Genomic DNA, 14,901 nt, shown 5'->3' with positions numbered 1-14,901 from the left:
TAGATGAAAAATTCTCCCAGAAAAATCAAGTCTTACAAGTTGTGAAAATTCCACTACCTGCATGTCATGACACTTGACAAATCTGACTTCCAGTACTGTAAAATCCTGAACAAGTAAGGTAATTCCAGTGTAATCAGAACAATGGTTTCACACAAAAACCCAACAACAACAACCAAAAAAACCAAGATACATTTTTCAAGCCAAACCTTTTTTTTTTTCATACTAACTTTTAATCTGCTTTTCCATCAATTTAGAGAAGTTAGTCATGATTTACCAGCATAAAACTCTTTATTCATAAAAAATCAACCAGACCCTTTCTATGTAAAACAATAAGTAGGAATATTTGTTGGAAAAAAAGGTCTTAGGAAGTTCTCTTTCATAGTAAGTAGCATGCAGCACAGGGCATACAAGCAGTTCAAGATACTTAAAGGACTATATACTGATAAATGCATATGTTATTACATCCTAAAGCTCACCACCAGCACAGTTTAATTGCTGTTTTAAGGCAGTTTCCCATGTTTCTTAGAGATTTCTCTAAAAAACCTGCATGAACAAGAACTGCTTTATACCTCTTTGCGACAAACCATATTTTCAATTAATTCCAACAAAAATATTCTAGCACAAGTGAGAGCTTGAGAAGTAGAGCTCTGAAAATCTCTTAATTGTTACCTTCTAGAACACATGAAAACTTCTCAATAAAGTCAAATCACTCAAGCAGAAGCAACTCTGGTTAGGAGTACATAACTTGTAAAGAAGAAAACAGAAGACAGCAGGAAGAGTACATCAAAAGAGAAAGCAATTCCACAGTACATATGTAGAGTCTACAGTCACTACATTCATATTTTTGATTGCAGTAGAGGTCACCATTGGTCTTATAGCTGTCAAATTCTCCACTAGACTTGTGCAGTCTATATGCAATATATGCTCCTCTGTCCTCCTTCTAACTAAAACAGCAGGAACAAAATCAGCAGGGATTTATCATGCTAGCATTATTCATCCCAAAGCAATGCACACAGACTCCATGTCTTGAGGTGGTAAGAAATGGATGAATTCTTTTCCATTCACTGGGACAGAGAATGTTAAGGGAGTACTTCGTATCTACTGAAAGCAAAAGCCATATAAAAGAATCTACTCCTACAACTGCAATAATACCACCATTAGCTTCCAAATACCATGAATGTGATCCCATTCTTCACTATGAAATCACAATATACTTGGATTAGAAAAAAATAAGTAAGAAAAACAACCCAGTGAGAACTACTTCAGCAATTAAAAGAAAACATCATAAACCCAGTAATTCCCCTTCCAAAGGGACTCCATGATTGGGCTAAAACTGTTCATTCTGTCCTTGCACAGACTTGTAGATGACTACTAGATGTCATTTTCAGCTCTCCTAAATAACTATTCCAAGTAAAGCTAAAAGTCTTGCTCGCATGCTTAGTAGGTCCCTGGAAAGTCTCAGTATAATACTCTGCATGAGGTAATTTGCAAGTCTGTGACAGGATGATGCCCTACAGCACAGTTCCTCACTGAGTTTCTCTCAGTCTTATGGGTCTCAGTCGCTCATTTCCCTCAGTTCTTTGCATAGCTCATACAACACATTATCATATAATCACAGAACATCCTGAGTTGGAAGTGACCCACTAGGTCACTAGGGTCATCAAACAACCAACCCACAACTTATCATAAGAATCTATCTTGAACTCCATTAGGAAATGAAGGAAGATATGACAAGAAAAATTACTTTTACTCTACTTTGTCCGTTTTTCTCTCTCATTTAATGCACATAGTTAAATTAAATGCAAATTTAAATAAAAAGATACATAAGATACAGAAAATGTTCTTTGAGGGCTCTTTGTAATCACCATGGTCTTGCTGCAGTCTGTGGTGCCTGAGCAAGAAATCAGTCCAAAAATATCATGTACAGAAAAACATTGAAAGGCTGTGATTTCATGCCTACTGTTACCTTCAGGTTTAAGTAGCTCCCTTGGCTCTTACACTCATAGCAATTAGAATTTCCAGACAGCTTGGTGGCAGATATTCTAGGTGTTCTCTATATTGCAGCACTAGCTGGCAGATGGCAGTCAATTCTTACCATGAATGAATTAAACTCACTTGTATAACACATGGCTGTAAACCTGAAGACTTTTAAAAAGCTTTCAAAGTTTTCATTCTGCCTTTTATAGCTACAAAGCAACAACAGCCAACTATGTGACGTAAGTCTCAATTTATATCATGGGCTAAGACCTACACTAGGATATGTAGGTCCCCATGCTGTTGTTTCTGGAGCTCATGAATACATTTCTACACTTTTCCACTCATGCTAGTCTTTTCAGTAATAAGGTTATTTAAATATAGGAGAACACTATCTACTGAACAAATATGTGCTTGATCAGAAGACTGGAGCATCAGGCAAAGAGATACAACCTTCCATATGTTTGTGAGTCTAACTGCCTAAAGTTGGAATTTTATCAGGATTGTACCCCACATCAGAGAGATTATATACTTTTCTATTACCAGTAGGTTACTTAATATATCCAGATGTCAAAGGTTAAACTATATTTATGTCAACTTTGACAGGCTCTCTTCTTCTACTGACCTGAAATCCATGAGGACCACAAGTAATTAACACTCTAGAAAAGTCAGAGCTATAGGCCTTCAGGGGATTTTTTAGGTTGTTTTGTAAGCAGGTACTAATTTTTAAGTTACACTGTGGCATTATTATACATTGCTGCATTAGATACCCTTCTTTCCTGCCTACTAATACAAGTTTGCTAATGTAAATTCTACTATTGAAATTAACTATCTATTCCAACTCCCTGCCTGTCTGTGCTACAATTAGCTGGACAAACAAGGAGCTGAATGCTTTTTAAACACACAATTAACCGAGTTTAGCAGATGAATAAGGACTTGTTATTTTTTACTGTTGTTGGTTGCAACCTCTAAGCTGCTTTTCTTAACTTCAACACCCATGCATAATGAAGACTTCTGATTTACAAGCAACATTCAAATACACTTTATAATAAGTATTATAGGATAAAATCAGTGAAGGAGAGGGGAAAAGAAGTGTGAAGGTACAACTTAGCAAGCAAAATGTGAAATTGCTATAGTCAAAACCTGAGAATTTACCAGACACTTTATTAAACTGCAAGGCAGTACTTTACAGAGCTGCTTTTAAAATATGTTAACACTATATCACAGTTCCCGGCAGCAAGAAGTCTTTCCAGAAAATGTGTCATCACTGTATGCAGCATATTTTATAGCCAGTATAATTTCATTTTATTATAGCCAATAATATTTTTCTGAAATTCTAGGAAGTCTCCCCACAAAAGATAAGTAATGACCATATTTTAATCAGCTGGCACAAAATGTAACCACCATACCACAGGGAAAAAAAAAAAAAAAACCTTTATTACACCAAAATGCCCACAGTTTCATTTTGCCTCTGTAGAAGAGATCATGAATAAAACCTGTGAGAATCTCATTCAAGTACTGTGCAGCACAAAACCTTTGAACTGTGAAGTTATTTCATTCCAAGACTGACCTTTACAGCTGAGCCATTCTTGACAGAAGAAGCTGAGTAAGTTCAGAATCCTACACATTGTACTATTGTAGCAAGAAAAGCTAGAAATTATTAAATAGATGCCATTTTTTTTCATGCGTCCACAAGCACTCTGAAAATATGAGCTGTACATCCATAAGTGAAATAACATAATTTTCCTTTTCTTACCAGGCTTGGATTTCTGCTTTGTGGTCTGCCCATGACTGGCAAACACCGCTGTGGAGCCGGGTATAATGGTCCTTTCCTCTAGATCAGACTCTGGGATTGTAGCACAGCCACCTAGGTGAAAATGGACAACACTTAACGTGGGGTTTGTGCAACAAAACAAATTCACTGGTGCATAACTGAGGAAAAGAGGCGATAAATTAGGTGACAGGAACGTATAAAACTAAAATAGTCTTTACTTTCACTCCAAGGAAACAGTTGCTAAAGAAAACAATTACCATTGTTTAGAAGGCCAATTGTGCTTTAATGAATTATCTTTACTACTTATGTCATCTTGAAAAAAAGTTTGAATTCATTTAGACCACAGAATATGCAAAACTGGTTCCATGTAAAACATGGAAAATAATGCTATTTTTATTAAAGAACAAATTACTGGGAGCTATTTTTGTAATAAAGTAATTAAGTGTGAATGAAATAACTTTACAAAACCAACAAACCTATGAAGATTGCTAGCTTGCCACAGAAAATGACATACAGATTTTTTTTGATGGGCTATTAAATACAGTACGTTTATTAAAGGAAATGCAGGGACACTGTCAGTGTCCAATAGCATGCCTTACTCAAGCAATTATAGGATATATGGTATAACATCTCTGTATGTTTCAACATTGTTTTATGAGCCGTTCATTAGACAACACAATTACTTACAGCTTTTTCTTCAAATATGTTCAAATGCCTACATTTAAACTATGAAGTGAGGTATAATCTAGTAGTAGTAGTATCAGCTGGAATAGCTTGCAGTGGAATAGGTTGATGTGTATTTATTTCAGAACAGCTGTGGTCAGGACACTGGAGGATGTGTCACTATTCCACAGCAAGAAGATGGCCTCACAGTAAGCACATTGCCAACAATACAGCACACAGCTGAGCTGCATCTTTTTCTCACAGCCCTCCCAGGAACACCACTAGCAAGCAAGCAAATCCATGTACTCATCTATTGGGCTCTGAAACCACATTTGTAAGCAGCACAACAACTCCCAACGGCACAGACTGACTTTTTACCTTCATGCAAGAGTTGCTCTGTTTTGAAAAGACATGTTCTACACCAGGCCCCATAAAAAGTGCATCAAATTTGCAGCAACACAGGCTATCCTCCCTTTACTAAACTAAATGAGTAAAATTTAAGAAAAGGTTGCGTTTCTAAGTAGGAGAGTTGCATTTTCCCTGGCAGTTTCAGAATGACTGGCAAACCAATGCACCATGTCTCAAAGAAATGTACCGCCCTGACTAGCCAGGGTAAAGCACAGCAGCTCCAGTGAAGCCTGTGAAAACACTCAGTCCTACCAGATAAAGAACTAATATAGCATCTTTGGCTCCTAAGGAAGAGTGAAGACAAGCTGCTTTATCCGAATACACCCTGAGAGAAAGTATGAGTTGCATCACAGGATTTATGTTTGATTTACAGCAAGCAAATTTTTTTCAGTAAGAAAGAAAGGTGAGGAGTAAATGCATCAGACTTGCAACCCACGACAGCTTCAAATATTTAGGATACCTGCTATAAAAATGGAAGAGAAAATCAGAAATTAAAAAAAAAAAAAACCCTCTTCATGTTAAAATACTGTAACAGTAGGGTCATGTCTGACATTGCATTAAATATAAATGTACCAACAGCCTAAATGAAAATAAATATCTGTAAACCAGTACTTCTGTTGCCATTTGAAAATTGTGACTAAAATGTAAACTACAAGACTCGAGGAAATAGAAATCAGTGTTTTACAAGTCAATTTAGATTTTTCACATTTTTATTGTTCAGACAAAATCTACACGCTTAAACACTAGCGTGTAAATACAGGATACAAAATTAAGGTCTCCTGCCCCAAAGAACTATTAAGAATAGCATAATATATTTTAATATTATAACATTTTGTAACAACATGAGTGAAAACTCACCAAGTCAATTAGTATCTATTGAATTTCTACATGGAAATAGAGACATTTTCTAACATTCATTCTTAAACCCAAAATTCAGTAACTTACATAGCCTTGAGGACTGATGGCCTCTGGTGCCAAAATATTTCATTAGTTTTCAATCATGACAGTGACTGAATAAGAGTTGGAAAAGGTCTATTTGCCCTTAGCTACAACACACTAATTGTTAAAAGGAAGTAGGAAGATACACAGATACACATCCTCAAGATAACAACGGATACCCTTGACAACATGCTATGATTTCCCACAGGAAGGAAGGTGTGGAGACCACACTACAATTACTGTCACACTGAAAGAAGGGAAACATTCAAAGCAAATTTCAAAATTTCACTAGACTGAAAAAGAAACTGGATAAGGCACAAGTACACACTACTCAATATAATATTTGGTAGACCAAGATTTTGTGATTCAAAAACATTTTCCAACTCAAAAAGACAGCTATATAGGAAAAAAAAAAAAAAGAAAAAACAGAGGGAAAAAAGACCTTTTCTGCTAGGACTACAAGCTTTTCATTTCATACTTCAAAAGTTCTACTCATGGTCTATATTCTGACTTCTCTGATCAGAACTTCTTTAACTTAAAAGAACACTTTGATTTTCTTTATATCTCTAAATACATTTCAATAAATATTCACTGAATATCTGTTTTAGCAAGCATTTTCAGTTTTTATGTACATTGAATCCTAAAAGAAATCACAGCAACAAAATAATTCACATTCATTCACAATTAACTGAATGGTACAGATCTGAAAAGTGGAATATTTAAGGAAAAAAGGGGAAAAGAGGAGGAATAGTAGTACAAAATCTACACACTGGAAATTTTCCAAGCTGAGAAGTCCTCCAGATGTCAGTCTGTAAACAGAGCTTCATAAAATTAATTTTCCCATTAATTGTTGGCAGGAATAACATCTAGGATATGCTATTACATCTGACCCACTCTTTCCCCCTTTTCCATGTAGCTAAATTCTCGTCTGGCATCACAGATTTTTTTATCAGTTGCAATAAATCCAAGAAAGCAAGCTTTTGTCAACAAAACTGCTTGATAGGGTACAACATGCATAAAATTACACTCAAGCTAATTGTGAACTTTGTTCACCAAAGGAAATGAGACTTCTCTTGCTTATTTTCACTACATCTGTTTTTGTAACACTTTTGGTTCTTAAGCTGGAAAAAGATACCTACACCCAAAGGAAATATAAACATATAACACATATTGAACAAAAATTAAGTCTTGACAGTTTTCCTACATATTCCTATCACCATGTGTTTATGCATTTTAATATGGCTTTAAAAGTTGAAAAACAGGAAAACAAAAGTGGTATACATCAGAAAAAAAATGAAAAGGCACTTTGAGGTAAAGATTGAGTTTTTTTTCTCTTCTACTCAATCACAGCCTAAATTAAGCATAGTTTCCATTTTCCTCTGAAATTAATTCTTACAAGAGTCCACAGAAAGAAGAAAAAACAGCTTCCTGAGCAGTCTTCGGCAGCAAGATAGTCAAAATGTGAGCAGTAAGCTCTGTAAATAGCAGGTTTTGCATCCATATGTATACCATTATAAAATGGAGACAATCTAAACAGTAAAATTATTTCATAGAGATTTCAAAAAGCTATACCCAAAACCATGTTCACTTGAGTTTTCTGTTCTGTTGACAATCTTAGGAAAGTGTACACCAAAAAAGCAGTCTAATGCTTTAGAGGTTATTCTCTCTTAAAGAGTTTATGAATTAATTGTACTGATTCTGCCAGTTGCATTTATTCAAGTCCTCTAAATTTTATTAGGATCTTCCCATCAGAAAGTAGCCTGTCTGTTGAAATAAACACTGCATGTAGGTGGTGAAGATAAGTAATGCTATTGCTGTTTTTTAATTGGAAGATAAAACAACACATTCTATAGAAGAAAACAATACATATTTGAGTGTATTATGAGATCCATGGAACATTTATTCACATACCAGCCCCGGCTTAGAGGCCATCATTTGAATAGACACATTCCAGGAATGCAAACACATTTCCATTTCAGAGTTTGAAGAGAAAGAGGGAGAAGAATTATGAAGAAGGGGAAAAAATAAGGGGGAGAGAAAGAGGGGGTTGGGGGACTAAGACAGAAGGGAGGGCAGGAGGAAGGGGAAGGGAAGGCAGAGAAAAAGGTGTGTTTGTTTGTTCTTCCTAAATAGGTGCCTGGTAACAAACAGTGGTACATGTCCAATAGCATACAGTCCAGGTTTAAGTTTGGATGTTCACTTGCAGAATGTAGAGTCACTAAATAATCAGTTATAGATTTCAGAACTTATCACTTAAGTCTAACAGTGGCTACAATCCTGCAGTCAAACAACTCCATTGTTTTCTGTGTGCTTTAACACAACCAAATTCAACAAAATGATGGGAAAATATTTCTGTACTACATTCCAGTAGAACAAATTAGGGGAAAAAATTTATACTAACAGAATATGTAGTCCAAGGTTATAGAAAATCACCAAAATATATTTTCAATGGAAGCACACAGAGACATACTAAACTGTTGTTCTGATTTACTTACGTTTTACTGAATTGCTTCTTAACAAAACCTCCAGTTCTTAAATTCCATAGTTGTTTTTCCTATAATGAGTTGTCACGAGTTTCACAGAGAGCTATGCAAAAATAATTCACACCAATTGTGTGGCTTCTGTTTGAGCTTGTAGCCCATTCAAATATTTTGAACATGCCTGAGTTCATAAAACCTTGACTTACAAAGTTCAGGGTACTTTGGCAGCAGAAGCTCTTTATGGGAGCAACTGTGGTGTTTAAACTGTCAAATAGTCTTGGCTATTCTTCCAGGATGAGGTTCAGTGCATGTGGTATGCAAGTCATAGGAATGGCATTGGGAAACACATTGCTAAGAGCAGATCCAACAGCTGTTTTCATTAAAGACATTATTGGACATTTGGCCAAGAACACAAGATCAACATTCAGTAGTACCCTTACTAACTCAGGACTGAGAATGCAGGAACAGTGAACTGAATAAATGCCACCCAATATCTACCAAAGCCACTTGTTACACACTGAGAACAAAGGGCAAACGATAACAGTTGTGCTTTGGCTACAACAGTACATTGTTCCATCCACCCACCTATTCACCTGACGAACACAGGCTGGCTGAAAAACATGGTCTGTGTTCTGATATGTCTTGGGAGAGGCAACTTACTGAATTTTGTAGTGCTTGTAGGGTTTCCATTTGCTTTTACATAACAGAAAAGAAAAATCAGCTTACAAAGGGATTTTTCAAGGGGATTATCAACTCTTGACAAATAACACAACAATAAAAATCACTATTTTTTCAGAGCACACTGCCTTACAAAACACCTGGTGGTTTTTGTTGGCTGGGTCTCACATCCTCTTCCCTATATTCAGTGTATCACTAAGTATAGCTTTTGTTTATCATAACTGTCTTAGGTTACAAGATGTGACTGGGGGGTGTATTCTATTGCCATCTGTTAGAGGTGGGACAGTTATCTTCTTAAATGGACAGTTTTCTTTATCTCTTCCACAACCAATCCTCCCTTCAGGGAGATATCTTCTGTTAATGGGCGGGCCATGGAGTGTCACTGCATGACTGATAAAATTACACCATCCCATTGTGAGATGCTCCATCCAGAGGGAGGAGCCAAGCATTCCTACCCAGCTATAATCTGAGATTTGGAACACCATAGCAGCCTTTCCCCACTGGATTCTCAGAGGAGCAGCTGTCTTCTCCACTGGATTCCCAGAGGAAGACCAGGCCCATCTACATCACCACTGAACCTTCAGAGGAAAATTACACCCTTCTACAGGATCTCTGCTTCAACAGAACCACATCTGTCACTCCAAGGGGACTGCAGCCACCATTTAATGGGACTGCTACCCACACCCTAACCAACAGGGCGTCAGGTTGTATTCCAACCCTGTCAGTGGTTGTCAGGTTTTTTTCTGTACTATTACACTTGTATTTTAATTTTCCTAGTAAAGAACTGTTATTCCTATTCCTATATCTTTACCTGAGAGCCCCTTAATTTCAAATTTGTAATCATTCAGAGGGAGGGGGGGTTGCATTTTCCATTTCAAGGGAGGCTCCTGCTTTCCCTAGCAGACACCTGTCTTTTCAAGCCAAGACAATAACTAAACATGGTTCTCTTTCAGAATGCTTAAATAAAGCAGTAGCAGAAGTTACAGAATATACTGTCATCAATCTATTCTCAGGACAACATTCTCCATTCAGTAACAAACTAATTTCATGCTACCCTTCTGGGGAGCAAGAAGAATAATCAAGGCTTTTGTTTTGGTTTATACAGATAAACTCATTTTGGACACAAATATACATATTTATGTATTTGGATATATATACATATGAAATACATAAAGAAGTTTATACAAAATATTTTTAGTAAGGCTTTTTTTAATCTGTAGAGCCTGCATTGCATTGCTTTGGTAATACACAGTTGTAAAGAGGCTGCTAGACCTTTAGACTTTTATATTAACTTACATCAAAAACTTAAGTAGGTAATGCTCCCTCTGATAAACACTTTCCTTATTATTTTTGCTAAAAGCATATTTAAAAGAATTTCCAATGCCATTTCTGGTTTCTATCTGCCAATACAAGAGAGAGCACCTCAAAGACAGTGTTTGGAGCAGCTGGGATCTCTGGAGCATGCTTGGCAAAAAAACTTTCACAACATTGTCTTTATGTAGTCTCTAACCTTTCTTCAGCATACAGTGAAAGTAAACAGACTAAAACTGACTTTTATAGCCTTGATAACAAACCCTCCTGGCATCCATCATTCTGAAAATTCAGAGAAATATTTTGCTCCTATTCCCATTTAAAACACTTGTATTTCCTGGAGCACATAGGTGAAATTTTCTTCCAGTTGAAGACTCAATAATGAAGACACATATATACCATCTACTTGTATGTATGTGCCTACACACACAGATTTTGGACTTACTGGTGAAGGAAGAGCAAGTCCTCATTCCCTGCACTCAGAAGTTGAAGAGACTGTAAATGTCTGTGGCCTGGTTTGCAGTGTTGTAACCCACAAGTTACAAAAGTGTTCCATCACACAACCATAGTGCAAAGTCCAAGTGAGCAGTCTTTGAGTGATTAAGGGGAACAAATAGCTATTTAATCAACAGGGAGTTTACAGTATATTGGCCTATACAAAACATTTAACAACAGGAGGAAGCTAAAAATGTAGGTCAGTGAAAATGTGATTTTTTATCTTAGCTGTGAACAAGAAATATAAGACAATGCAATTTGCTGCATGGGGCCTTGTTATGCTGGGGATTTTGGATGTTTGAGACAGCCTTGAGAGAACAGTAGTAAGACAGAAACAGTTGATGTGGGATCTATGCCTAATCCAGATGAGAAACTGAGTGAAATCAAATAAGAAGCACATGCATGCTAATGCATGATTCTGAGCAAGAGAATACAGGAACAAAACATGCTGAGATAAGATGCAATATCAGATATGCTATGGATAACAGAAGACAGTGGACTAGCAACTGGGATTAAAATGTAGGTACTGAAGAATGCATGTTGCTCAGAAAAAGTAAATTAAATTGGTAACATAATAATACTTCATAGCACTATTGTGATGGACTACTGAAAGAGTAGTACACAGAATTGGCCACTTTGGAAGGAATTGTTTACAAATACATTTTTATTTTTTCATCCCTGAATAGAAACCATGGAAGTGAATTATTCTATTTATAAATAAGACTAAATTACCTTATTCTAACACAGAGATGGAGTTTCTGAACAAGGGGGTTCTTTTCTTCCTTCCTTTCCAACCCCTCCAAGTAGAAAATATAGGGGATAGAGGTCAAAACAGATACAGATTTATCTATTAGCATTCTGAAATTATCCAATTATCTCTTATCTAATTATGAATAGTTATCCAATTCCTAGAATATAAATTACTATTCTCTATCCATTTATCTATCTAGTGATGAAATAAACATGGATAAAAGCATCCTCTTTTAAAGTTATTGAAATAAACCAAGATCTTTCTGGTGGATTTATAAGACAAACTGCATATAGATCCTTTGGGCACTAAAAGTTTAGGAAGGAAAAAAGAGAATTCTCTTTTTTAATAATACTGAAGGTCCCTTCCACAATTGAAAAGCAACTTTTGCTGAAAATTCTTGCTTCTCTGTAAATTATATCAAAGATAGCATTGTTTTAATTATTGGAAATTTCTACTTTATCAGTTGTACCTAAATATTAGGTTTTTCCATAGTATGTAGAACATGTACACAACGTTGCATTTGTTTAGTAATTAAAAATGTTGTTTTAACATAATTGTCAGCTATTACTTTTAGTCGTTGCACTGGGAGTTAAAAATCAATCCAATTATACTAACCTATCTTTGCTCCAACACTGTAAAAGGAAACATACACTACTAATATTTACTTTATTTTCACTAGCATTTAATACTTCATTCACTATATACTCCACTTAGCAAAAAAATCCAAGTATTATCTGGGGTTATCTCAACCTTCTACAGCATTAAAGCCTCTGGGATTAACTTTAAGAGGAATCACGAAAAGGCAACTTTGGCTCCACTAAGGATTATAATATCATTTAATTAATTTACTTTATTTGGAGGAAATGAGCACAAAACTGTTCATAATAGTTTAAAATTGCATCTTATCCTATAGACAGAACTTTTTCCTTTGTTTACAGAAGTTCCTATTCAGAAAATTTTACTCCGCAAACTGTAGAATTTTATTCCTTCACTAGTATCACACCTGTACTTGTGCAAATCATGCAATTTTACTAAAGTCACTACCATTCAAATGTTATGAAAGTGATACAACTGAGGGATAAACAACTTTGCATAAACATTTTATGTCATATCTCCTCCTGCAAACATTTTAAGAAGTAGCCAGGAGATTCATGTGCTTCACATGATAAACTTTAAATTAAATCAACTTTACAAAACTGCTAAGTATCTTTTGACCAAACACAAGGTATCTGAAGATCTGAAAAACCAGGCTTCCAAAAATCTCTAATGAATGGGGAGAATCCTGGCACTGAACTTTTCAGAGAGGGGGAAGAGATTCAGTTCTATTAATGTCATAAAATGAACTATATTTACTAGAAGATAATGAATAGTTAGGGAGAACTCTGTTCAAATTCAGCTGCTTTTTTTTTTTGTAAAAGCAAGGTCTGCTTTTATAATAAAAATGGTATGTCTGAAACAAAGTGGCTTTTTATATGAGAAAGCACAGGATTAACTGTTCTGTTTCATTTTATTTAAAAGCTGACATTGCTGCTACTGTCTAAGGTAATAAATAAAGTGACTGAGCAAGTGATGCTCTCAGTCTGCTACTTTTATGCCTTATGCTTATTTAATTCTCTAGGTTTTAAGGATCATCTTGTAGCTTGACCAGGACAAGGGCCTACTCATTTTTAAAACACATTGTATTTCTGAATGTGACTGGATACCCTGAAATCTGCTTAAGTACAAAGTGAAAATTGTAGGCAAAGAGGAGCCCCTACTTCCCTTCCCCTCCAAATCACATTTTTCTTTGTTTGTACAACATCAGTACATACTAGAGAAGTCTATTTCAACTTAAACATACATTTTGAAATGCTTATTTTAAATAAAAAATTAATTTAGGAATGTCAGGCTCATCTTTGAGGAAAGTATACAAAGCAAGATAAAGACTAAATTATGAAATATACTATTCCAAGTACATTTAAATGTATTGGACAAATAACACAAAACTGGAGAGATCTTATGGCTTGCTTTGCCCAATCACACCAATCAAGGAAAAAAAAAGAGAGGAAACAAGTTTAGAGGTCCTGCCAGGAGTCTGCTCCAGGCCGGGCTCTCCATGGGGTCCCAACCTCCTTTGGGCACATCCACCTCCAGGAGCTGCAGGTGGATAATCTGCTACACCATGTACTCTCATGCTGCAGGGGGACAGCCTGCCTCACCATGGTGTTCACCATGGGCTGCAGGGCAATCTCTGCTCCTGTACCTGGAGTACCCACACCACCTCCTTTCTCTGCTGACCTTGGCATCTGCAGAGCTGTTTTTCTCACACATTCTGACTCCTCTCTCCAGATGCAGTTTAACAGAAGTTTTTCCTCCCTTATTAAATACACAATCCCAGATGTGCTGCCACCACCCCTGATGAGCTGGGTCTGGACCAGTGATCGGTCTGCCCTGGAGCTGGCTGGCATTGGCTATGTTGGATATGGGGAAAGCTTCTGGCAGCCTCTCAGAGAAGCCACCCCTGCAGCTCCCTGCTACCAAAACACAACCAAGCACTACTGAATACAAACTCTTACAGAACTAGACCAAAAGAACATGCTAGTATATCCCTTTTTCCTAGGCTATCATCACTACTTGGTCTGGAAAGTCAAATATTATTTGAAATTGGTTTTTATTGTTTAAAGCCATTCTCAAAGCTAGGATTTTGCAAATGTTGATATGCTTTAAATTATTTGGTGAACTTTATGAAGCTACTGATTAAACTAACACCATGCCTGCTGCTTCTCCTATACTTCAGCAATGTAACTTTTCCTTTACTGGTGCTTTTTATAGTCCATCTTTTCTTTCTTTAAACTCTCTGATTATCTTTAAATGGCACTGACTTACTAGCTATGCTTTCTCTACTTGTACATTACTTGAAAGAAACTAACTAGGCCAAATACCTGTATCTGAGTGGCAAACCAAAGACCATCTAAAAATATGGCATCCAAAGACCATCACTGTAGCTTGTTGACTTCATACCCATGATATGTGATACCAACTTCTTTTCACAGTTCATTAACAGCATAAGCAATCTCTTAGTGCCCACAATTGTGGGATATCTGAAGTTATTCTAAATATTTTAGAGTCAAATTTACTACAAACACTATTATCATACATTGTCCTCTTCATGCCATTGGACAGAAGAAGTATTCAATATGAAAAAGGAATTACATCATTTTCACTGATGGGTTGGGGGTCTTTTGGACTGGATATCAACTTTTACTCCAACAACAGCAAAATTCCTGCAGACCTTGGTAAGATCAGAACACCTTCATGAAAAGCAGTAACTTGAGGGGGGACAATTTCTATAAATAAACAAAACCCATCAAAAACCCCACAAACCGTCACAAACAAAAAAAAAAATCCCACTAAGTAAACATCATGCTTCTTAATTTCCTTCCATTGAA

The 14,901-nt window shown here is 36.2% G+C and overlaps 1 protein-coding gene across 1 annotated transcript in view; it reads right to left on the bottom strand.

The window, feature by feature from the left end:
* The window catches only part of BBS9 (Bardet-Biedl syndrome 9), a 283,034-nt gene that overhangs the window by 110,860 nt on the left and 157,273 nt on the right, over positions 1-14,901 (bottom strand). Inside the window, exon 22 of the mRNA XM_036378769.2 lies at positions 3,731-3,841. Within this exon, the coding sequence (XP_036234662.1) occupies positions 3,731-3,841 (111 nt within the window). The remainder of the gene's footprint in view (positions 1-3,730; positions 3,842-14,901) is intronic.

Source organism: Molothrus ater, chromosome 1 (genome assembly GCF_012460135.2).
Source record: "Molothrus ater isolate BHLD 08-10-18 breed brown headed cowbird chromosome 1, BPBGC_Mater_1.1, whole genome shotgun sequence".
In the NCBI taxonomy this organism is placed as follows: Eukaryota; Metazoa; Chordata; class Aves; order Passeriformes; family Icteridae; genus Molothrus; species Molothrus ater.
This window is presented reverse-complemented; position numbering and strand designations above follow the sequence as displayed.